The following is a 25408-nucleotide window of genomic DNA, read 5'->3' as shown; positions in this document are numbered from 1 at the left end:
ATGGACTCTCCCTTTGAGAATGCCATGATGAACAGCACTATCACAGAGGAAAGGGAAGGGGATCCTTCTTTGTTTTATGACTTCCTTTATGTGAAAAACTTGGAATTAAGATGGTTTAAACCATGAATTGTTTTAACTCCATGCAGCACCAAACATGTGTTTAGGATGGCACACACAACTACTGTTATAACTACTGTGGTATCACCTCTTCTTGCATACTAGTGTACCAACAGCCTAACTGTACCTACATCCTGATTCAGGATGTTATTTTGTCTCAACAGTGTGTAATGTTATTATTGCACTGGAAATTGCCACCACTGTAAAATGCTGTAAAATATTAGATGTACAATAATAGAGCCAATGTGACATAGTGGTTTGAGTGTTGGACTAGGATTCTGGGAGACCAGAGTTCCATGTTTCACTTGGCCATGGAAACCCACTGGGTGACCCTGAGCAGGTCACATACTCTCACCCTCAGAGCAAGACAATGGTAATCCCTCCCGCAACAAATGCTTTCAAGATAACACCATGATTGGATTGCCTTAGGGTCACCATATGTCAGAAATGATTTAAAGGTACACAATAACCATAATATTCACCATTCTCTCCTAACGACTTTGCCAACTATTTCATCTCAAAGATTACCACCATTCGCTCTGAGATAGTCCCTCCTGATTCTTCTTCTGCTCATAATCTTCTATCTTCTATAGCTCCCTCTTTTCTGCCCTCGCTTCTCCGTATCTTCAATCTCTCTCTCTCTACAGGCTCCTTCCCTTCGGACTTCAAACATGCTCTCATTTCCCCAATTCTGAAAAACCTTCTCTTGACCCCTCCTCTTTGTCTACCTATCGTCTGATTTCTCTTCTTCCCTTTCTTTCTAAAGTTTTGGAACGGGTTGTTTATTCTCGCTGTCTTGAGTTTCTTGAAGCCAACTCCATCCTCAATCCCTTTCAGTCTGGTTTCCGCCCAAGGCATTCTACAGAGACAGCTCTCACTAAGATCTCGAATGACCTTTTACGGGCCAAGGCTAATGGCCTTTACTCTGTTCTCATCCTTCTTGATTTCTCTGCAGCCTTTGACACTGTTGATCACTGTCTCCTAATTGACGTACTCTCTGACTTTGGGTTCTCAGACTGTGTTCTCGACTGGTTTAGATCTTATTTGTCAGACAGATCTTTTGCAGTGGTCACAGGTGGTCAGACTTCAACCTCTGTTCCCTTATCTGTTGGAGTTCCCCAGGGCCCTGTTCTGGGTCCCCTTCTGTTTTCTCTCTACACACTGTGCTTAGGTAAACTCATTAGCTCATTTGGTTTTTCCTACCATCTGTACGCCGATGACACCCAGCTGTATCTTTCTGCCCCTGACCTTTCTCTAAGACTTGAACAGCAAGTTTCGTCTTGTTGTTGTCTCACAGTGGCTGCGCCATCGGCATTTGAAGCTCAACATGTCCAAGACGGAGCTTCTTGTCTTTCCTCCTAAGTCCACCCTTCAACACTCCTTTTCTGTCTCTGTGGACAACATTTCTATTCAATCAGTCCAGCAAGCCCGCAGTCTTGGTTTTATCTTTGACTCTTCTCTGTCGTGTATCCCTCAGATCTAGACCACAGCCAAGGCTTGTAGATTCTCTTTATACAATATTGCCAAAATCTGACCATTTCTCTCTGCCTCTGCTGCCAAGATCCTGGTCCATGCCCTAGTGATCTCACGACTTGATTACTGTAATGTCCTCCTGGCTGGGCTTCCCGTTTCTCACCTCCGTCCTTTAATTTCTGTCCAGCATTCAGCTGCACACATTATCACATCTGCCCACCACTCTGACCACATCTCTCCTGTGTTGGCATCCCTTCACTAGCTCCCTCTCCCTTTCCGTATTCAGTATAAGCTCCTGCTGTTGATGTTTAAAGCCCTCCATGGGCTGGCCCCTACTTACTTATCAGACCTTATTTCTCCTCACTTTCCCACTCAGGCCCTCCGTTCTGGTAGTCAAGGTCTGCTGTCCCAGCCCAGGATTTCCTCTGCCCCATCTCGGATTTGCCCCTTTTCACTCGCTGCCCCTCACTCCTGGAACCTTCTTCCCCCACAAGCAAGAGCCATCACTCCTTTAACCAGCTTCAAAACGGAGTTGAAGACCATCCTGTTCAGGGCAGTGTTCCCAGGCATTGCATAATTGTCACTTGCTATTTGATGTTCTTTTGTTGTCTGTTTTATTGAATCATTTCCTGTATTGCTATGTATTTTATATGTATTATCCTACTAGTGAGGCAGGCTAACTCCAACAGGCCTCCCTGGTAGAAGATTAACCATCCATTTTGAAGCTAAGCCCTCCCTCCAGTCCACCTGCCTTGGTCCAAGCCTTGGAGGTAGAGAGGAACTGCTGGACCTCATCCCCTTCCCCTCCACCACTCGCTTCTCCTTTTGTGTCATGTCTTTTTAGATTGTAAGCCTGAAAGCAGGGAACCGTCCAATTAAAAAGATTGTATGTACAGCGCTGAGTAAATTTACAGCGCTTTATAAATAAAGGTTAATAATAATAATAATAATAATAATAATAATAATAATAATAATAATAATTTCTCCACTCCATTTAGCCAGCCCTGCAATGTCTTTGTGCAGTCAAATTAAACCATTGTACCTATTATTTCCCAACAGATTCATTTTAAATGATATCACTCTGTGTCATGTTTTTGTTTTGTTTGTTTTTACAAATGTTAAGACCACACACTCTGGGCTCTGCTAACACATTATGCTGTATTATGCATTTGCTACGATAAAACAAATGTAACTTTTAACATCACATCACATCACATACACGTGGCTGCTGTCATTACAACATGCCATCAAAAATACTTTATTGGACAAAATTTGTTTTGCTCAAATAAAAAAATGGTTTGTTATAATTTATTATTTTAAAAGTTTGTCATCATTTATTCTTTTTAAATTGCATCTGATAAAAGCTTTAATATGTTATAAATACCTGTAAAGAAAATATAATGTTTAGTTTCTTTGAGATAAAACATTTGTATCTTTCATTTTCACAAAACACATACTGGCACCAGGAAAAGACTAACAAAAATAATTTAATCTGTACAGTGCATTCTAGGTTGGAAACATTCAAGCAGCACAAGCTGTTATCAGTTTAATTTAAATATAGATTTTGTTGGTTCTTTAAGTTGCATTATAGGCAATGATCTTAAGATCTTAAAGAAAAAATAAAAAGCAAAACCACATATTATAAAGAGTTAGCCTGAATCAGGTACTGGCCATTGATGCAGCTGTTATTAAAGTGTGAAATGATAATAAGCAATGGACAGTTATGCTTTCTGCTATTTTTTCAAGAAAGCATTCTGTACAATGATCTACATAAGATAGCGATTAGGACTAAAAACGTTATGATGTACATAATATAGTGCCCAGGTTCTGAGAACTGAGGGAGAACACTGTTATTTGCTTTTGTTCAATCATTCCTTCCACTAGTTTAGGCCATTTTATCACTGAACTTCCTAGGTCTTTAAAGTTTAGGGCCTACATGCAGTTGGAATTGAAGAATGTTCAAGTAAAACCATTGTCAAAACCTATATTACAAAAACAAAAATAATGACCACAGATGATTTATGTAACTTTAAAGTATATGATGAAGACATCTGCAGCAACTAGTGATAAAAAGAAGAAAAAATGCTTGGTCTCGGGAAGGCAGCTAGGAAAGAGCAGGATAAGATACTCAAGTATAAGGACATATCATTGAATAACAAAATCAGGCTTGTCCATGCCATTGTATTTCCAATTTCTATTCATGGTTGTGTAAGCTGGACAATGAAGAAAGCTGACAAGAAGAGAATAAACTCAATTGAAATGTGATGCTGGAGGAAAGTTGTATGAATGTCACAGACTACTAACCCCCCACCCCAAGGAAATGGACTGTAGAGCATATCAAGCCTGAACTCTTTGTAGAAGCCAGAACGATCAAATTGAGGTTATCATACTTTAGCCATATCATCAGAAAATATGATAATGCTTAGTAAAGAAGGAGGCAGTAGGAAATGAGGAAGACCACATTTACTGGTGGACAGATTCAATCAAGGAAGCCAGAGCCCTGAATTGGCAGACTCTGAGCAGGGCTATTGACAGCAGGGTGTCTTAGAGGTTTCTTATTCATAGCATCACTATACATCAAGGCTGATTTGATGGCAATTAACAACAAACAACATAACAATTGGACTATCGTTTGGTATGAAATTAGGATTATATTGATTAGACAGAAACAAAGAAATCGTGAGAGAGAGAAAGATTGGAATTTATTCTACTAACCTACTGTTAGCTTTTCGTTTGCTTAATTTAATTACATTCATTCACTCCACAATGCATAAATTAAGACAACAATGAATTCTCATTTGAGAGATGTATCTTCAACAGAAGAGAATTTAAAATAGGGGTAGGGTAGGAATCATGTGGTCTTCTAGATGTTGTTGGACTGTAACCGCCAGCAGCCCTAGCCAGCTTAGATAATAGTGAGGAATACTGGGAGTTGCCATTCAAAAACACCACGAGAAATGCATCATTTCCACCCCTGGCCATCTACAAAGATGTCCCCGTGGGGAAAAAGATTTAAACTTTTAAAAAACTTTAAAAATTTGAAGATATTTAAATTTTATTTTGAATCGTCCTTGGTGATTTGCTACTTCCTTTGGCAGGTTGAAATTATGAATAGGATGTTTTCTACCTTAGCTTTCTATGCACACTGTGTTTTCTCTCCCATCCTCTTACTTTCTTCTTCATTAACCTTGCCAGCTCCATGCCCTCATTTTGTTTCACTGTTTCTTTTTTTTATGTCATCTTTTTGGCTGTCTTACCGCTTTCATTTTAGAACAGAGTTCAAACTAAGGTGCATTCCCTGCAGGCGCTGCCATGCCTAATTTAGCAGCTAACCCAGTCATAGTATCTTTTTTTGTTTTTTGAAAATGACATTTCCCATTTCTTTTCTTTTCATTTTAAAAAAAAATTCTTGGTTTTCTCACTGACTTCTAAAAAGCTCATCAGTCTGATAGCTGAATGTTGACAAAACTGTGTCTCTGTGTCATTCACAGGGAGAGGCATGAAAATAGTGCCAACTGAATCAAATTCATTATTTAAGAATTTATATTAAGAGGGTTTTTTTTGTTTGTTTCATTTAGTACTTTTTCTTACTGACGTACTGTTTGAAATGTATGTACATAGTTTGCAATTTTGTAAAATTATCAAATTTAATACCAATCTGAGCATTAGGTTTCCTCTCATACCACTAAAAGGGCAAAGCTGGTGATCTTCCATTGGGAACCAGTTCCATTCCCTATGAACTGGCATAGTATTGAAGAGCTTGGAAGAGTTACTTTATAGACTACAGGAATCCCCAGCCAGCATGACTGATGGGCCTAAAAATTACTCTTCCTCTTCTACACAGCCAATAAAGACAAAAGAGCCCTGTCTTGTATTTCACGGCAACTCTGTTCAACTGAGAGTAAGCCCCATTGAAATCATCTTGGTGTAAAACCCATTGAGTAATCATGCACAGGTTGCATTGTAAAAACACACACACACACACACACACACACACACACACACACAAAATTGTGAAAGCTGTTCGCTCATTATTTCGTCTGCAAATTGCTGTAGCTTTGGTCTCCTCTGATCTCAGGTAAGGTCCTCCTGAACTCAACAGAATGAGTATCTTGGACCTGGACTGGGCTTTCAACAAGCCATCTTTAATTATCTTTCCTATGTTTTTCTGTTACTAAGGTATGGACATCCCTATCTAGCTTCCAAAACTGGGGAAAAAACACTGTGAAATGTACAGTGTTGCCTGGCAAAAACAGACAAGTACTCCATGGATGTCTCTGAAAGCATTAAATTTTGGGATGAGTCTCACCAAAAATCATGTCTATATTTGTGGGTTAATAGAAAAAAATATTTCTACATTGAATCTTGAATGTTTTGTAAAGATCATGGTTTTACTGTGTTTTATTCTTGAAGGAGTTTGCCCCTTCTGAAAGGATTAATTAATGCTTTGAATAAAGGATTGATTACCTCACATCTAGCAAGCTGTATTTTTTTTTCATTTTTAGGTCATTCATAAATATAATGCAATGAAAGCTGTGTTCATGCAAACTGCCAGAATAAGCAGGACTTAATCTGAAATGAGGAGTATTATGGAGATGAAGCGGGTGAATATTTCCAACCTAGTGCTTTTCTCTGTATCTTTTTAATCTTCATCATTCAGAATATCAACCAAGGCTTGCAGTAGTCTGTCATCTCTATGCTTGTAGGGTTTGGAATTGTAAAAAAGATCAACATAGTCACTATACAAAGACTCTTCTGAGTCTTTCAGCTGGGAGGCTCGATTTAGTTTCTCGAGAGCTTGTTGGAAATGTTCATATGGAATATTGGAGTTTCTATTAAGTATCTTCTTTGGTACATGACTGCCAGCCATCTGGGCCCGAAATGCATTTTGCAGTAGACGGAGCATTGCATCCGATGAGGGTCTCTCCTGTGTTTTCTCGTTGCTGCTGGTAATTTCTGCCTCCTTGGTTTTTTCACTCAGGTTCTCCTGTGTAGTGTGGTCCTGAAACATACATGAAGGTGCCAAACATGAGTGCCTTACATATACAAGAGTGCTGGATGGCCAGGGATCAGGGTTGGCCTAATACATTTCACTTCCTGAGAAAAAGGATAAGATGGCATCTCTCTCCATACTACACTGACACTGGCTGGACTGACAGCTGGCTGTTATTTGAATGCGACGGCATTCCTCCATTACCATAGGTCAGCAGGTCAGATTAGAGAATGAGGACAGACTGTACAGCCCACACAGCTCTGTTGTCCAACCCCTTGTCATTGCTCCCTCCATGGAAGAATTGGGGCCTGGGGCCAATAAAGAAGATTTTCAGTAGTTTGGAAATATGCATATGCAAGATCTCAAAGTGCTTTTGCATTCACTCATGCTGGAATGTATCTAGTCCAGCATCATGGGGCCCATCACACTAAATTATGGTGCTATTGTTTCACTTCAGCTATCATGGCTCCTTGGTGTGGAATTTTGAGATTGGCAGTTTACAAGGGGCATTTAGAATTCCCACCCAGAGCGCACTAGTGCCTCACCAAACTACAAACCCCAGATTCCATTGCATGGGACCATGGCAATAAAAGTAGAATTATAGTGCTATACCTCTATTGTATGAAGGACCCAATGGTGCCCACAGTGGTCAAATGGATGCCTAAGAGAAGCTTATCAGCAGGACTTTGAATTAATAGCTTTTCCCCACTGTTATCTCCCTACTAACAGATACTTACAGAGTTCAGAAAAGTTACTTGTTTGGACTTCAGTTCCCAGAATTCACCAGACAGCACAGCCAATGCAAAGTAATTTTTCAAAGGTGTAGATAACTATCACCAGAATACTGGTTCTGAACCTAGATGTTCCACTGAGCTAACAGCGGTTGCTAGTTTTGCCTTCATGAATTTGTCTAACCCCCACCTTTTAGTAACTTTCATCACAACCTGTGCCAGGCTGTTTTGCTAGTGAATGAGAGACAGAACCAAGAATGGAATAAATCCAGAAAAGATAAGAAAACTTGAATTAAAAAGAAAACAATCTTTCTTCTCTGATGTGCCATATACTACAGGAAGAAATGGATAGGTATGAGGATAAGAGAAATACCTCCACAAAGTCTGCCATCTTTTCCACACCCCTCCTATCATTTTGGACAGTGTTGTATGATGTATAGACACGAGGCTTCTTCATGTGCTCAGGCCGGGTAGATGTGCCATGCAAAATCAATTTCCAGTTCACAATTCGTCCTTCATTTTGCATTCTTCTGGACTGAGGGACAGCAACATCAGTATTAGTCTTCTACATTATGTAGGTGCAATGCCAAAAACAAAAAACAGGTGACTGCAATGTATCCAAGAACAGTGCAAAATGTGTACAGAATTTTAAAGCCTTGGAGCCAGGTCAGACTTACTTAAGAGAAGGTTGCACCACCTGATTTTGCAGAATACCTCCTTTCCATCTACCCCAGAACACACCCCATTCAGTAGAGTCTCATCACCACCTGCGCATCAGATGTGATGTGCATCACTTCTGTTGTGCCAAAATGCAACAGTGTCACCTACTGGTGGGGTACTGGGGAGAAAATTGGCTCCCACCTGTTCCACAGTTGTGCACACTTGTTTTAGTGAATCCACATGGTAATATTTTTGACTTGTTTTAGCTTGTTAAGCAATTCCGCGTTGAACACTGTTAACGCCTTTATGTGTGTACATATAAATGTATGTGTACTTAATTTTTTAAAAGTAATGTATTGTTTTCTGTTTTCTGTTTGTTTAATTATATATTTGACTTTTGTAAGATGTGGTCTTTAAAGCTGTATTTGTTTTCATTTTTGTAATCTCACTTGATTCTTAAATGGGAGAATATGGAGGATGAGGATGAGGAAGATCCATTAATTTCTGTACCCAGTGCTTTTAAGCAAAGGATCCAAAACTAAATTGTACCCTTTGTACATGGGCTTTTATGAATATAAAGCCACTTTTTCAGGTGCAGTATCAAATGGAATTCATAATCCAAAAATGATGAGAAAATAAACCCAGGAGCTTATCGCACACACTCTTGTCTCCATTCTGGGCACGGGCAGGGAACACATGTGACCAAGTGAAAATGGAGTTTATCGCATGCTAAACTGTTGGCAAGGCATCCCCATGCCATTGCCAACCCTAACCTATTCCTGAGTTGGGCTGAGGCAAATGAATTTTTCTCAGCTGGAAACTGAGCAAAATTCATGTGCCTCAGCCCAGCTCGGGGATGGGTTAGGGTCAGTGATAGTTTGGGGACACCTTACTGACAGTTTAGTATGCAATAAACACTATTTTCACTTGGCCACACATGTTCCCTGCCCGTGCCCAGAAAGGAAACAAAAGTGTGTGCGATAAGCTCCCCCGTTAGACATAAAGTGCAGCTTGGTTTTCTTTTCCCCCTCCCCCTTCTTTTCTATTTTTTCTGTATTCATGACGGTTATATTTATGATCTCTATGTACCTCCTAATTTAGGAAATACTTAGGGACTGTGAAAGTCCTCAAATCCTTACTTACCAGGCAGTAGCTGCTGCCATCAATAGGGGTTTGTTCACCTGTCAGTCAGTCAGCAGCTGGCTGATGTTCCTATCCCCTTGGAGGAACAATCTCTGGTGCAAGGGGAAATTGGAACAGGGCTTCTCCTTCTGCCTGTTGCATTAGAAATCTCTCATAGGAGGAAGTGGAAACAGCAATCAGCTGCTTCCCAAGCCACAGGGAATGAACTTTTATTGATCATAGTGGCTGCTTCCCAATAAGCTGAGGATGGGAGGTTGAGAAGAGATTCATATATTTCCCCTATAGGATTCTGACTGTCATCTTTTTTATTATTATAATACAGATACTATTTATATATAGTTGGGTCTTTAAATTCTGTAGCCACTCTGGGAAATATATTGGAGAATGGGATTTTAAAGATTCAAATAAATAAGGCTGAGTCAGTGTATAGGTATAATAAGCAGTCAGACTGAGTCACACATACTGAAGAATGTGGGGACAGAGTCTGACACATATTGAATATTTCTTTAAAGGAGGCTGCTTCTGTTATAACAACTTCTATTTCACATTTATTTTTGTAAGAAGTTAGGCCAGACTTCCTCAGTGTGATGCTGGCTGCGGTTGAGGGGAATTATAGTGTGATACTCTGGAGCCCTGGTGGCACAGTGGTTAAATGCCAGTACTGCAGCTATTCATAGCCACAAGTTGTGAATTTGATCCCGGGCAGAGCTCCAGGGTCCATTCAGGCTTGCATTTTTCCATAAGTCGCTAAAATGAGTACCTAGCTGGTTGGGGGTCATTGTATATTGCTTAGGGAGTACTTAAGTACACTGATAAGCAATACAGAAATGAACTTGCTATTCCTATTGCTAGACAGCAATACACTATGAAAGACTGATAGAGCCAATGCATTGCTAATCAGCTTGTATGGCACTATTAGATTCAGAGTATAACATTTAAACTTTATGATGCAGATGTACAGATATGCTCATAGATATCGCAAACTTATTTAAAAAGACTGTACAGAAGGGACTCCAGAGTGGATCCTGTCCTCTAGGCTATAAGTCAATGCTACAACTTGCTGTTTATTTGCTGGAGAATGCAGTCTATAGATCAGGGGTAGGCAACCTTTTTGAGCCAGGGGCCGGGTTGCTGTCCCTCAGACAATTGGGGGGCCGAAGCCAAAAAATAAATAATTAAATAATTTTAAAAACATTTAAATAAATAAATAAAACGGGACAAATGTAGGACAAAATTTTCAAATGGTGGACACTTTTTTTTAAAAAAGTGGAGGACACGCGAAAAAATTTGCTGGTTTTTAAAAAAATGTTAATATAAATGCATGTTTCTGAGGCTTCTATAGACAATTGCCCCTGTGCGCGAGAGGCCAAAGGCCCTGGCGGCAATCGGCGGCAGGACCGGGCTGGGGCCGGTCCCAAGGCCTCGCCGGGCCACATTCGGCCCGCGGGCCGCAGGTTGCCTACCCCTGCTATAGATGTTATGAAATAAACCAGCAACCTGAAGCACATGTAATCAAATTGTTAAATTGAAAGGAGTCATGTTTCAAGATGTTAAAAGGTGGTCTTTACCCCTGAGGAGGGCTAAAGAACATTTACAGACTGAAATGTAGAACATTAAAGAAAAATCTAGGACATTATCAAATAAAAGCTATAAACACTAATATAAATGTAAATTCATGTTCAAAATGGAGGACATTTTGGAATTATTCCTGGATAGAAGATTGAAATGTAGGACGTGTCGTGGAAAAGGAAGACATCTGGTTACCCTGCAATTATGGCACTATTGTCATGATCAAATTACCCATAAACATTAATAGTCTTAATAGCTAACAATCACACTGAGCCATGGAGGTTTGTTCTGCTTCTGATCAGGGTTCCTCAGGGTGGCATACACCCAGCTGCCTCCTGCCAACAAATAATAATGTGACGAGGAATTGCAATATAACGTTGCCATCTGATTGTCATAGCTTCTTTCACTGGTGGATTTGAGCTGGAAACACCATTCTGCTGCATACCAATCACTAGCTGAACCCTCTCTTGGTGTGGTTGTTGGCCCTTAAGGTAGTTTCGAGGGATCTGGCTAGAAATTATTCATTTGAAGCTAAGTAGACATCTCTCTCTCTTTTTTCTGTGGTTATGAATACTAGTACAGTTGGCCCTCCTTATCCACTGATTTTTTATACATGGATTCAGGCATCCACGGCTTGAAAATATTTTTTAAAATTGATAAATTTCAAGTATCAAACCTTGATTTTCCCATTTTATATAAGGGACACCATTTTGCTATGCCATTGTATTTAATGGGACTTGAGCATACATGGATTTTGTTATTCACAGGGGTTCCTGGAACCAAACCCCAGTGAATAACAAGGGTCCACTGTATGAATAAAGCTTATGTATGCATATAGCAGGAGTTTTAAATGTTTTTCCTCCAAACTTTGCCTGTTTTTGGACTTCAGCCAACTTGGTCAACAGTCAGGAATTCTTGAAGCTGTTGTCCAAAACATCTGGAGGACCAAAGTTTGGGAATCACAGTATTTAGTCAGAAAGTCTAGCCTCCTTTAAATGTGTAGATCATTCAACTTTTTTTTATTACAGATTTTCATTAAGAATAATACTTTCCTTTATACATGACATCCTCCAAGGCCCCTGAGGCTGAGAGTATGTGTCTTGCTGAAGGTCACAAGTGGGTTTCATGTTCGAGTGGGAAATCAAATCCTGGTCTCCAGAGTCGTAGTCTAACACTCAAACCACTATGACACACTGGCTACTCATCCCTAGGTCAAAATAAACCATGGCTGGTAGCGAAAAACTATACCCTTGAGCAAAATCAAAACCAAGGACAGCCCACCCAGAAAAACCCTAAAGCTATTGAAATAAACCATGAAATATACAATCTGTAAAGTAAGATATCATTATATTTAACTCCTTGAAACTGAACATAGATAGGCACCATTTCTATTTCCATCAGTCTGGGTTTCTTTCTTTACACAGAGAAAATTGCTGTCGTGTTTAGTTTATGACTTAAACAGGTTTTCTGATTTCTTAAAAGCTTCCCATTCTGATTTCTTTAGTTCTAATTTGGGAGAGGGTCAGGGACTATATTTCTTCTTTATAGTTACTTCCATGCATATGACTGCTTCTGAAGTTTTCCTTACCGTATCAACAATTTTTAAAGTCCATGTTCCTGTTGGATCCTCTCCCCAGGTGTGAACCGACATGAAATCCCAGTCTTTAAAACCATTAGGTGACTTGTCTCTTTGCCTTTCAGCCAGTAAGACTGTGCTGGTTCCTGCATCAGAGAAATGGAATCAGTGTGTGTCCCAGTATAAGCTTATACATGGAAGAAAGGTGTTGCTTAGCAGCCAGAGATACACCATTGCTGTTGGTAAAGCAACAAACAAATGTTCATTGAGGATAAAAGCAATTAACTAGTCTGTTCAGAGCAATGATAATACATGGATTTGCCACCCAACAAAATACTAATTCTGTTCAAGCATTTACACAAAGATATATTGGCTTAAAATTGGGGATGGGGTGGCGAACTGTATAGCTACTGGCCCAGGTTGTTGTAAAGACTGTATTCTTCTTTATGAATCTCTCCATGTTCTGAGATCTTCTAGGAAGACCCTTCTTTTTGTCCCATTACCCTCCCAGTGACATCTGGTGGGAACATGGGAAAAGGTCTTCTTAATGGTTGCTCTCAGGCTCTGGAACTCTCTTCTCAGAGATATTTGACTGGCACTATCTTTCCACAGACAGATAACGGTGTTTTTATAGGTTTTTTGGTGGTTTTTTTCAGGCTATGTGAAAATGGAACATGGCCGCATAGCCCAAAAACCCACCAAAAACTATGGATGCTAGCCATGAAAGCCTTCAACTTCACAAAGGTGTTTTTGTTTAGTTTTGGTAGGTCTTAGAAGACTGATTGGTCAAGAGGCATAGGGCCTTATGTAATGGACTGGATTTTCGATTTGCTCATTTCTTTTTCATCATCTAATTTTTTAAATAAGTTTGAATTTTTTGAGAGTGTAATTATAGTTGTAACATTTGTGTGTTGTGAATTTTTAACTAAGGAGGAAAACACATGGTCAGGAAGAAGGTGTTTAGATGCTGCATGCCTCCAAAGTGGCAGGAAGCTGTGTCGAGGCCATGCTCCAGCCCTTTGGACCAGAGCAGAAGGGAGCCAGCATAATCTGGCTGCTGGAAGCACCAGTTGGCCCCAGCAAGCACAGCCCATGGGCCATGCAGTCAGTAGGGTTTGGACCCGCTTCTGGCTGAAACGGACTTGGGCTGCTCCATCATGCCCATCTATTCTGGCCCTAGGGTTGCTTTAACAGCTGTAAGTCAGCTTGAGTTAGACCTTGGAATGTTGAATTGGAAGGTCTGAAGAGGGCTTGGACTGAATGCAGTTTCAAAGCTCCTGCATGCTGAGACAGTGATAAGGTTGGAATGGTTGGGGGCAGGATACTGCCTGATAAGGTTAGGTTCCTATTGACTGGAGCCTTTCAACAACTACTACACTTTCAGTACAATGCCATTATGGAATTATCTCTGGACCTTAACAGCCAATGTGCAAAGGTCTAAGGGCCTGCCCTGCTCTGGCACCCCATTTATGGAAGTCTGATTGGCACTGTTGGTTTCTTTACAGCATCATGTCAAAGCATGGCTTTTTATTAATGCCCCTTTTAAAGTGTTACATGGTTTAATATATATTTAATCTTGTTATATTACTTTCATTGTTTTAAACTGTTTAAATTGCTTTATAGTGACCTCTTGGTATCCACTAGGGTTTGGTTCCAGGACCCATTGTAGATACCAAAATCCATGGATGTTTTAGTCCAGGTATATATAACTGGGAAGTAAAATGTTCCTTATATAAAATAGCAAATATCAAGGTTTGCTTTTTGGATTTTTAAAAAATATTTTCAAGCCACGAACGGTTGAATCCATGAATGCAGATTCTGTGGATGCAGAGGGCTGACTGTACTTTTATACCATACCTTTCAACATATGACAGATAAAACAGACATAGGGGTCCAATCAACATCACAGTGTGGTCAAGAAGACAAAAGTTATTAATAAGGAAGAATAGATGAAATAGGAGTGGCTATAGCAGTTTGTTTTTGCCTGAGCCTACTGGAAAGGGCAACCTTCTGCTTCTTCCTACATTCTTGCTTTCCCCATGCTACATTAATTGATTACAAATTACTTGTACAACTTAGTTTGTATCAGCTGAAGTACACTGAGGACTGGGGGCAGTGAGAAGAGAAAACTGGAACATTTAAAAAGCTGCTGAAAAAAACAACAGAGGATTACTGGGCATTAAAAACCAAGATGAGCAGGTAAGCATATGTATAGTAGAGGAAGGTCTTGCCATAGTGCATTGCTATGGGCACCAGAAAAACATGCTGCTGATTTTGATGACAAAGGTCCATTTGAACATAATTATAGTGGCTATTGTGTACCTTTGCATTGTGTTGCATACCTTTCAATTAATTTCTAAATCTAAGGTAGACCTGTCATGGATTTTGGGTTTTGTTTTTTTTGTTTGTTTGTTTTTGTTTTGGCAAGATTTGTTCAGAGGGGGTTTGCCTTTGCCTTCCTGAAGGCTGGAATAATGTGACTTGCCCAAGGTCACACAGTGGGTTTTCATGGCTGAGCGGGGATTCAAACTCTGGTCTCCGAAGTCCTAGTCCTATGCTCAAACCACTATACCACACTGGCTTTCTGGCCATGACTCACCCCCTCCCCCCCAATAGGAAAAAAAAACAAGCCATACTTCAGTATGTGGCATAGATTTTATGAGATACAGAGCTCTCTTTTGGAAGTATTCTGTTGCCAAGACAACAGGGTCTGGGTGGTTTACGGCTTAAACTCCTCATGCACTCCATAAGGGAAGCTTATATTTTTAATTAAAATGCAGCCATCTCTACCCATTTGATGCCATTGGACTTGGAAGGGATTTGCATGCACAGTCTTTAACACAATCAAGCCTATATATTTTGGAAGGTTCATTACAAGGTAATACATAGATAGATGTGGTGTGCCATATGATGGCATGTGCTGTTAGCTAGAGCTTGGGAAAATTTCTTTTTGTACTACAATTCCTCCAATATCCCTGCCAACAAATCCTGGTGTCATACTAGCTAGGAAATTGTAAAAGCTATTCTTCAAAAAATTACTTTTTCAAGCTGTGCTATTGGCTGACTATAACCAGCTAATTTTCAGTGATGCATATTTTGAATGTGAAAGTCCAGGCTTTCTGTTTTCCACTTAAGTGTCAGTAGGTTCCCTTTTTTCTTAAAAGTGCACATAATCTTCCTACTGACCAGAATATTTAAAATGATTAAAGGGTGGTGGGAGGACAAAGAAAGAAAGAAAATGGATGGTGATGCCCATGATACATTTAGATGGATAGCAGCAATAGATAAATTATTCTCTGATACCTGATGGAGATGTTAGGGTCACATGAAGATCACCTCTGCGGGAATATTCAATTGTGGCTTCAAACTGTACATGTTCCAGAGATTTAATGGCATTTTCTTGACCTTCACAAGCTGTTGTGGGAATTTCAATGGTAACTTCACCACTAGCTTTTAACAACCTGGCAAAATTAGGAAAAAATGGAATTATTATTTCTCCTATTCCTCTCAAAAAGCTCTGCTGCTTTTATTTAACACCTCCCTTATGAACTACAATAGCAGTTGCACTGACTTTAAAAATTGAGAAGCACTGAAGGGTTTGTTGGAGTCTTTTTAATCTGTCAGGTAATCTTTTTATGTATGCTGGATACTTTGCTTCAAAAAGACAAAAGGCTATCGCTCACAGAGAAAAGTATTTGTGCAAAATATGGAAATTTGACACTACACAGTTACAACACTGTGATATCACATTAACTGTCATGACTGAATCTTACTGAATGCTGGGATTTGCAGTTTAGGGATGGGACTTAGGCAGAGAGCTCTAATGTTTCACTAAACTACAACCCCCAGGGCTTAGCCTTGGCAGTTGAAGGAGAATCAAAATGCTACACTTGTTTTCTTCTTCTGGTGGAAGTGATTTAGACACAGTCCACCTCTTTACAGATTAAAAATATTCTTCACATACAAACTTCCAAATAGTGAAACTTCTCCTCTTTAGATATAGAGGGCAATAGAGATGCCAATGGGAGGCTGAGACCTAGGGCACTCCTCTTCCTTGAATGGCTATTCAGTATGCTTTAATACTAGTAAAATAGGGGTCATATGGCATCACTTGCACTAGCCCTCAAATTGAGGGATACTTGGTATGCTCAAGGCATGTAGTTTGGTAGACTAGAAAAGCCTTGTTCTGTGAGTCATGTGTGGCTGACCTTATTTTCTCAGGTTCAGTTGTAAATATATTCAATGCAATATTGAGGTCCTGATAAATAAATTAGTCTATTGTACAGTATTTGATTAATTGTGTTAAATTTGACTTTCCATCAGTATTCCAAAGAGCTTCAGGAAACAAGCAGACTTTTGCTCTCTCTTCTTACACTCTTGAGAAGTATGAACACAGAAAAACCAAAGAAACTGAAAAAGCATCTGATCACATTTTAGAAGAAAACTGGCAAAGAAATAATTATCTGAATAAGTATTAGTGTTGTACCTTGGTACTCAGTTCTTATAGCCTCTTTAAAATTTTGAGATGCAGTCATTCAGGTGGACTAACAGCAATCCAAAGTGTGATGGATGAGGTTCCAAATAGTGGACCATCTCCCACTATTTGAAAGCCTGGTGGCTTGCGCTAACCAGAGTGGGAGGAAAGAATAAGTGTGCATGTGTGATTATATCTCCCCCTGCTTGGTCCCATGAGAGGAGGAAGATACCTCATCTCCAGACTGGGATAAAGTGGAGTCCAATTCTGGCAAATAAAGGGCACTGGATACAATAGCTTCAAGGGCACCTCTGTCTTTCTCCTGATCCACCTCACCTTGTAATGTACAAATTTAGGTCCTGTCAGAGGCTAGAATACCACAAATAGTTCAGTTATACCCCCAGAGATTTCTATGTGGGGAAATACCGCTTTTTCTCCTTTCACACATAGCTTCTCTCTATTAGTCACCTCCTTACAACAATTGCTTTGTAATTACCATTCTTTGGTCTAAATTCTCTTTTAGTCCTGACTGGAGTGGACCCATTAAGTCCATTAGATGTATAAGTGTTAGCACGCTAACATATCAAAAATTTTAACTTATGTAAAATATTTTAGAAATATGAATATATTCTAAACCTTTCCCTTGTTTCAGCTACAATAAATCTGTTCATTTAAATTATTAGGAAGAAGAATTTGGAAAAGTTACCTTTTGGGATTGATAGTCCCAGAATCCTCTAGCTAGAATGGATTTTGCTGCTGAGGAATTCTGGGAAGTAACCTTTCCAAGCTCTATTAGGAACAGAAGAAGACATAAGATGTAAGTCTTCTTGTCTATTTAGCCCATTTAAAATTTCCCATAATACCCTGGATTACCAGATGCAATAACATCACTGGTACATTGTAAGAATTTTAAAAGGGCAGTTTAAAGCATGGAGATCCAGAGGGCTCAGAGGAAGTATTAGTCCTTGCTGAATACAGTATTGCCAGCTTTGACCGGCAGCAGGCCTCCAGGGTCTTAGACTTCACTGCTACCTCACTATCTCTGGATTAGGGCCCATCTCCCTGGATGGTCTTGTCCATTTTATATAAGAGAACTACTGAATGGAAGCAATTCACTGTGAACATTTTTAAAAGTGTGTCTAATGTCTTTTAAATCTTGAAGTGAAGATAAAAATAATACCCATAGACATCAGCTAGAAGAGTGTCTCCCAACCTTTTCTATGCCCCACTTGCCTAGGAAATATTTGATTAATGTTCACAGACCCTGCAAAAGTAGTATCACATTTGAAGACGAAGAAGTCTAATATCTAATTTTTGAACCACAAATTGAACCACAATCAAAACTGAAAGTGAACAAACTGAACTTTAAAAAATAAGCTTTTAACACAATGCATAAGATGCAAATTTAAATTGCACAACTACATTCTAATTCATTCAGAAAAAATGAGTGATGAATTTTGACTCGTCAATCATGGACACAAGCCGCTCTTTGTTGAGCGCCCTGAAACTCTATCTTGTGCCCCCTGTGGCTGCAGGTACTCCAGATTGGAAACTCTTGAACTAGAAATTATCAACCAGACTCTTACCTTGGTTCAAAGCTGTTGTCCTTCACAATGCATTCTTTCTTTTCTGGCACTCCTTTCCAGGTTTTAGGGTCTGCCAAATCTACCAGTGCTTTAGCATTGAGTAACCCAAATCCAAATCTGCTGTTCACCATCAGCCCAGCCCCGTTCTTCTTCCATCCTGGATTGTTGGCCAATGGATCGAATTCAGATGTCCAGACTACCAAATGTTGCATATCCCTCCAGGTTAGATTAGGACTATCACAAACAAAATTCTAGTCAATTTCTAAATATCACACTCAATGGTCTTTGGCCACAGTCCACTGGGATGAAAAATTTTCTACACACCCAAAAGACTCTTCCCAGTGGGTGAGGCTACCCACAGGAATTCAGGTGGTCTCTGCAAAATATCACCAAACAAAATATGGTGCTATTCTTCTCACAACACAAAGAACTCCAACTGTATTTCTCATAGCTTCAAAAATAACTGGATACCTAGCCATATTTTTGTCAGATTGCCACCATGAAAAGGAATCTATTACACATAAAGCCATTTACTTCTATGGCTGGGGTAATGGGAAAGGCAATCTATAATACAGGTTGAGTTTCCCTTTTCTGAAATGCCAGGGAACAGAAGTATTTTGGATTTCAGGTTTTTTTTTCAGACTCTGGAATATTTGCAGTGGCATAATGAGATCACATGGAAATTCATTTATGTTTTGTATGTACCTTATAGCCTCACATTTCTAAACATATATTCTTTGTCCCCTGTTCTCTCTAAATCTACTTTGTCTCTTTATTTTAATGTATTTCTTTATATAATATTTCTTTTTGTACTGTATTCTAGATTGTATTTTCTTCTTCCCTCTCTTTATAAACATTTGTATATGCTTTCTGGCACACAGAAACTGAGAACTGCACTGCATTATAAAGTTTGTGGAAAGATACAATTCAAACAGTAACTACATTCTGATTTACACATTAGCCCAAGAACTAGGCATCAAGTCAGTTCATTCTGGAATGTGGACAACACAGTCATCGAGCATCTCTAAATGAAAGCATATTTATAAAGACTTACTTGGCTTCAAGGGCAAGGGCAAAAATCCCTGCAGCTAAAGGTGCAGAAGCCGAGGTCCCCGTGTGAGTGGAGGTGCATTCATTGTGAAGATCAGCACTTATCTGAAAGAAATAAACACCACACAGATGTTATGAAGTCTCCCTGAGTTTGCCTCTGGAAGGCAAAACCCATTCTTGTCTATATTTTGTAGCACTTTATAGAGTGCTTCTCCTTCTTTCAGATGGTTGAGAACTGAAAACTCTTCCTTGCAAATCAATTTTAAACATTTTGTACCAGGTAAGCAGGACCAAGCAAGCTGATTGGTCCACTTGTATATGCTATGAGGTATACTTTAAAAGTGCCTGCAAGATGTGACTCTGGTGTCCCGACAACGATTGGGGCCCACCTAGCTAGGTGTCTCTGTTTTTGTCTTTGTTTTGTCTTCTGTCTTTTGTCTAAAAATAAACTCTGAGCTTTAAATCAAAAAATGGCTGTCCAGTCATTATTCTGTTCTTGTTTGTAACTGTGGGCTAGGACCAAACTCCACAGTATGATTCATTAGAAAAGACAATAATGCTAGGAAAGTTAAAGGGTAGTAGAAAGAGAGGAAGAACACACGTCAGCTGGTTAGACTCAGTCAGGGAGATCACAGGTCTGAGTTTACAGGACCCAAGCAGAGCAGAAGACAAGGGGCCTTGGAGATGTCTGATCCATAGGATCACCATGGGTTGGGGTCAATTTGAGGACAGTTAATAAGAAACATTGCCCCCACTTATGAAACAGCAGTCTGATTTAGACAAACAAATGTTCATTTTCAATGGGATTCTGCCATTATCAGTATGATTACATATTGTTAAACAAAGATGAACATCTCTGGGAAATCCACAGTGTGCTATTTCAAATAATAAAATGCTTGTTGCATAAAGCAGCCTCTCCACTGTTTATTCTTTAAATCGTTATCATCATAACAACAACCCAGTGAGGATAGGGTGAGAGTGAATGACATCCAATGAGTTTTCAGTGGAAACAAGAACCTTAATCTATTGAATCCAAGCCCATCATTCTAATTGCTGTACCACACTGCATTTAAAGTGGTCACCCGGCCACTCTTTTGTTTGTGTGAATCACAGTTCAGATAGCACATGAATAATGTAAGGATAATTGTAAAGCAACTGTAGGGTATCGTTGTTTTTCTACTGTTACCATTTCTGATTGTGTGGTTATAGTTTCTGTATTTTGTTTGGGCACATAATTATAGGGGAAAATGTGTCATTGAAAGCTTAAATGAATCCATACAATGCCTATCAGCTAGTTTCTGATTAGACAAGCCCCCTGGAAACATGCCACTTTTCTTCCTCCACAATGAAACCTAAGAAATTAGATTCCCCACCCCCCAGGGGTGATATAGTCCATTCAGGGTGACAGGACATCAGATTTAAAAGGTTTCAAAAGCAGTATGCCATTTATAATTGACTATAAGTCAAAAAATTATGCCCCAAAATTGACCCTAAAATCCTGGGTTGATTTATATATGGGTCAATACAGTAATACTGCTCAGAAAGGTCCTAAAAGAAGTACTGCCCCGATACCCCACTCTTCCTGCCTCAGCAGTGATCTCTGAAAGAGCTGCCAAGGCAGGGAGGGTGTGTGTGTGTGTGTGTGTGTGTGTGTGTGTGTGTGTGTATCTGTGTTGTGTGTGTGTGAAAGAGGTGATGCCCTTCTCAATTTGAAGTTAAAACCCCCCTACATTTCCCTCCAGTTCCTTCCCTTTTCAATCCGATGTTAAAACCTTCTTCTCCAGCATCAGGGAAGTGATGTTAGGTGGTTGGGAGAAGTCCAGAGAGGGAGAAGGAGGGAGGGAAGTGGTGTTTTTCCCCTTTATATCCTTTGCCACATGCCCCTAAGTTTTACTCTTGACATATCCATGGGTCAACTTATACACAAGTATATACAGTAGCCACTATCAAAGGTTCCATTGCTAAGGAACTAGAGGTTGGAAAACTTACATTTGGGGCTCCCAGAATTCCCCAGCCAGAATGGCCACTGATCGTGAGAATTCTGAGATTATAGTTCTCAAAACTCTGGGTGTGCATCTTCACTGTAGAAATAATGCAGTTTGAGACTACTTTAACTGCAATGGCTTCATCCTACAGAATCCTGGGATTTGTAATTTTGAAGACTTTGTAAAACTACAAATCCCAGGATTCCATAGGATAAAGCTAAAGTACTTAAATTACAGTGGACTCTCCACATTAGCTGGAGTTAGGGGCACAGAACTCCGATGATAGTGGAAAAACCACCAATAAGCCCCCCTAACTTTTTTACCTGAAAGAACACCTCTCTAGAAATCTTTAGATCAGCAGTTCCCAACCTTTGTTGGGCCGCGACCCCCATTGCGGATGGAAGTCCTGCCCGTGGCCTCCCTGATTGGTTGGGAGGCCTTTGGCCACCTACAAGCCCCAGCAGTCTTTGCGGCCAGAAGTCCCACCCCTTCCCAGCCTCGCAAATAATTAGTGAGGCTGCCGGGGGGAAAGGGGCAGGACTTCCGGCTGCAAACGCTGCTGAGGCTTGCAGTCCCGTCCCCCTTCTCCCTGCGGTTGCCTGCAGCTGCGGGAAAAAGGGGAGGAAGAGGGAGCCTGCCTCCGTTCCGATCTCTCTGCAGATGACTGCAGCCACGGGAAGAAGAGGAGGAGGAGGGAGCCCGCCCCCGTCCCCTTCTCCCCGCGGATGCCTGCAGCCACGGGAAGAAAAGGAGGAGGAGGGAGCTCACTCCTATCCCCTTCTCCCCACGGATGCCTGCAGCCACGGGAAGAAAAGGAGGAGGAGGGAGCCCGCCCCGATCCCCTTCTCCCCATGGATGCCTGCAGCCACGGGAAGAAAAGGAGGAGGAGGGAGCTCGCCCCCATCCCCTTCTCCCCACGGATGCCTGCAGCTGTGGGAAGAAGGGGAGGAGGAAGGAGCCCACCCCCCGTCCTCTTCTCCCTGCGGATGCCTGCAGCCCCCAGGTTGGGAACCCCTGCTCTAGATCATCCTGGGCAATTCTATGGCCAAGATCTGCCAGAAGCTGACAATGAAATGCCTAGAAGTGTTCTCACTAAGAATCTCTAGGTCCTCTAGTGTGACTTTTGCCAGAAGTTGACAACAGTGACATGCTGGAGGACCTAGAGTTTCCTAGAGAGAACATATTCATCAAATCCATGAATAATCAAATCCACAAAAGTCAAAGTTGCAAATATGGAGGACCAACTGTAGTGTCAAACTGCATTATTTCTACAGTGTAGACGCATGCTGAGAAGAACTAGCATATTAAAACAAAAAGCACTGATTAGTCAATTCCCTCTTTCAATGCATGTAAAAAGTGGTAAAAATAACTTACAATTTTCTGGTCAGTATAATCTCCACTACTATATGCTGTGGCTAGTGTTGAGGAGCATTTCTCTGCATACCAGGGAGAAAGGCCTTGCTGTGAAGCACTGCTGATGGAGACAGTGTAGATGCTGTCTGTATAGCCATCACAATCACAGTTATCTCCTTGTCGACCACCATTCCCAGAAGCCCAGACAAAAATTGAGCCTTTTCCTTTTCGCCCCTAAAGGAAATGAAATGATAGCATGATTATGCCAAGGATGGAAGCATAACTGAAGAACATCCCTGCAGAGATCATAGCTATATCTTATATACAGAAGGATGAAGGAATAGTTCTTGCCATTTTCCTGTATGGAAAATACTCCTGTCTGTTACCAGAGTATGAAAAATTGTCATTTTGAATGAACATTCCAAGAATTCCTCACCCAGTGTGGTTCATTAACATGTTGGCTGGGGGACTATCCAAAAATGTAACATTTCCATATTCTGATCTGGTTACAGAATGTTCAAGAGTAGTCTCAGGGGCAAAGATCAGTCATGGACTGTTAGAAATGGGTGCAATTTCTCTGCCGAAATGGAAGGTTCATTTGTCTGGGAAAGTCTTCACCTATGCTCTAGGGATAGGACAAGTACTGTGTGTTGGAGATGCAATGGTTCAGAAACTGTAAAGGTGGAATGAAGAGACAGGAAGGAGAGGTAGGATAAAGTTGAGACACTGTGGGATTAAATTATTATTATTCATGGGGAAATAGGGCTAGGAGACTGAAATAACAGGAGTGAGTGGCAACTAAGAAGTTCTATAGTAAAGTTTGTGCTTTTTAACTACAGTAGTCCACCTTCAGTACCTGGCATCACCTATGAAAATGATCAGATAGCAGGTGAGCTGAGAGATGTCCATTTAAGACCCCAAATAGTTGCTGCTAATAACAAAAAATATATTTCAGGGACAGTTCGTGACATTTTTCTCTAAGCATCAAATAGTAACACAAGTCATAGTGTTACCCCAAACCAGCCAAGATATTTTGGTACATGTGACAGACAACTCAAATGGTGGATGGATTTTGTAGGCTCCTACTCTTTTAGCAGACAGAGCCTACTGATGTAAATATGTGAAAAATAATAATAATAATAATAATAATAATAATAATAATAATAATGGGTTTGATGAATCTAACATTCATTAGAAAGAACAGTGTGATTCACTGTTATTTCTCCATGGTGAATTTCCAAATGCATGGTTCATAGGACAGGAGAAACTCAGTAGTAATAAAGTAGTCAAGTTAATGAGGAATGAATTAATAACTACAACAAGGAATGTAGGACTTTCTGTTCCCATTAAGAAGATGCAAAATGTTGTTTGATGTTTGCAGAAAGTGGAGGAAAAGCTCTCTCCACAGTCTGCTGCAAACCCTAGATCCTGAGATTCAACCTTATTCAGCACCTTACTCATTTTCTTGACCCCAAGATGGAATCCAAAGAAATAGCATCTGCCGAGGAGCAAGGATTTTAATGTTTGTTATCTCAAGTTATTTCCAGCTTATGGCAACCCTAAGGCAAACCTATTCCAGAGTTTTCTTGGGATGATTTGTTCAGAGGGGGGTTTGCATTTGCCTTCCTCTAGGGCTCAAAGAGAAGACCAAGATCACCCAAAGACTTCCATGGCCAAGCAGAGATACCAACCTAGAGTCCTAGTCCAACACTGAGACCACAGTGCCATGTTGGCTTGCTTGTTATGAATAAATATTACTAATTTTATTGATTTTCACAGATTTATTGTTTAGTCTGTTTTAATGGGGATTTTAATTGTTTCATGGTTGAATTTGTTTTCAGTCCTCTTTTTAATGGAAAGGTGGGATATAAAATCTAATAACCTAATGCTGGTGAAACGTCAGGAAGAAACTCTTCTAGAACAGCGCTGTGTATAATTACAGTGCTTTAGAAATAAAGTTTAATAATAATAATAATAATAATAATAATAATAACATGGCCACATAGCCCCAAAATCCACAAAAAACTAATAAAATAAACATTTTAAAAGGCTAGAGAATCACCAGCTTTTGACTCCTTAGACTATTTCTGTGGTCTTTCTTCCTTGGCTCTGCTTTCTTCTATGCAGCAATTTGGTGTTTTAAAAAAGTTTTATTTGGCTTAAATAGTAACTTTTCCTCTAGGTCAACAGCCAGCTAAATGCAATCCTTCAGTCTTATATGTACCCCAGGCTATTTCTGAGATCCTCCTAAGCCACCTAGATTGTCTTTTGCTAGAAATAGGATGAATTTACTCTCTTGGAAGATTTCAAGGCTTCTTTCATACTTACACACAGCACTGTGAGTCCACCATAATGCCATGGCCATATCCCATGGATTTCTGGGACTTACAGTTTAGGGAGGGGCATTTAGATTGTGATGTGGCTATACTCTTTGCATTCTTTGCTGAGACAGTTTCTAGCTTACACTTCCATAATAAGGGAATTGGTACAGCATTAAGCCTTATAGCTCATTTTAAGCAGGCCTCAACTTCATCAGGCTCATCTGTCACATGGGAAGAATAACCCTGGAATACCTTACAGTTAATTTGTAAGGACAACTGAGAATATAAGTGAAGTGCTTTGAAAACTTGAAATGCAGCTGCTACTGTTTCAAATTGCCTTGCAACCACTTAGCTTTACGTGCTTTTTGGTAGCGAAT

The 25408-nt window shown here is 40.1% G+C and overlaps 1 protein-coding gene across 2 annotated transcripts in view; it reads right to left on the bottom strand.

Moving 5' to 3' along the window:
* Positions 1-2729: 2729 nt before the first annotated feature.
* The window catches only part of PCSK1 (proprotein convertase subtilisin/kexin type 1), a 56166-nt gene continuing 33487 nt past the window's right edge, over positions 2730-25408 (bottom strand). The window contains exons 8-14 of one of the 2 annotated variants that reach the window (XM_042448323.1): positions 22732-22944; positions 19377-19477; positions 18323-18556; positions 15566-15723; positions 12275-12408; positions 7688-7879; positions 2730-6592 (exon numbers count right to left, since the gene is read on the bottom strand). In XM_042448323.1, the coding sequence (XP_042304257.1) occupies positions 6233-6592; positions 7688-7879; positions 12275-12408; positions 15566-15723; positions 18323-18556; positions 19377-19477; positions 22732-22944 (1392 nt within the window). In that variant the 3' untranslated portion in view covers positions 2730-6232. The remainder of the gene's footprint in view (positions 6593-7687; positions 7880-12274; positions 12409-15565; positions 15724-18322; positions 18557-19376; positions 19478-22731; positions 22945-25408) is intronic. The other variant, XM_042448324.1, reaches the window with a different exon arrangement.

The sequence above is a fragment of the Sceloporus undulatus genome, chromosome 2 (assembly GCF_019175285.1).
Source record: "Sceloporus undulatus isolate JIND9_A2432 ecotype Alabama chromosome 2, SceUnd_v1.1, whole genome shotgun sequence".
NCBI classification, from domain to species: Eukaryota; Metazoa; Chordata; class Lepidosauria; order Squamata; family Phrynosomatidae; genus Sceloporus; species Sceloporus undulatus.
Note: the sequence above shows the minus strand (reverse complement) of the source record. Positions and strands in the feature narration are given on the sequence as shown.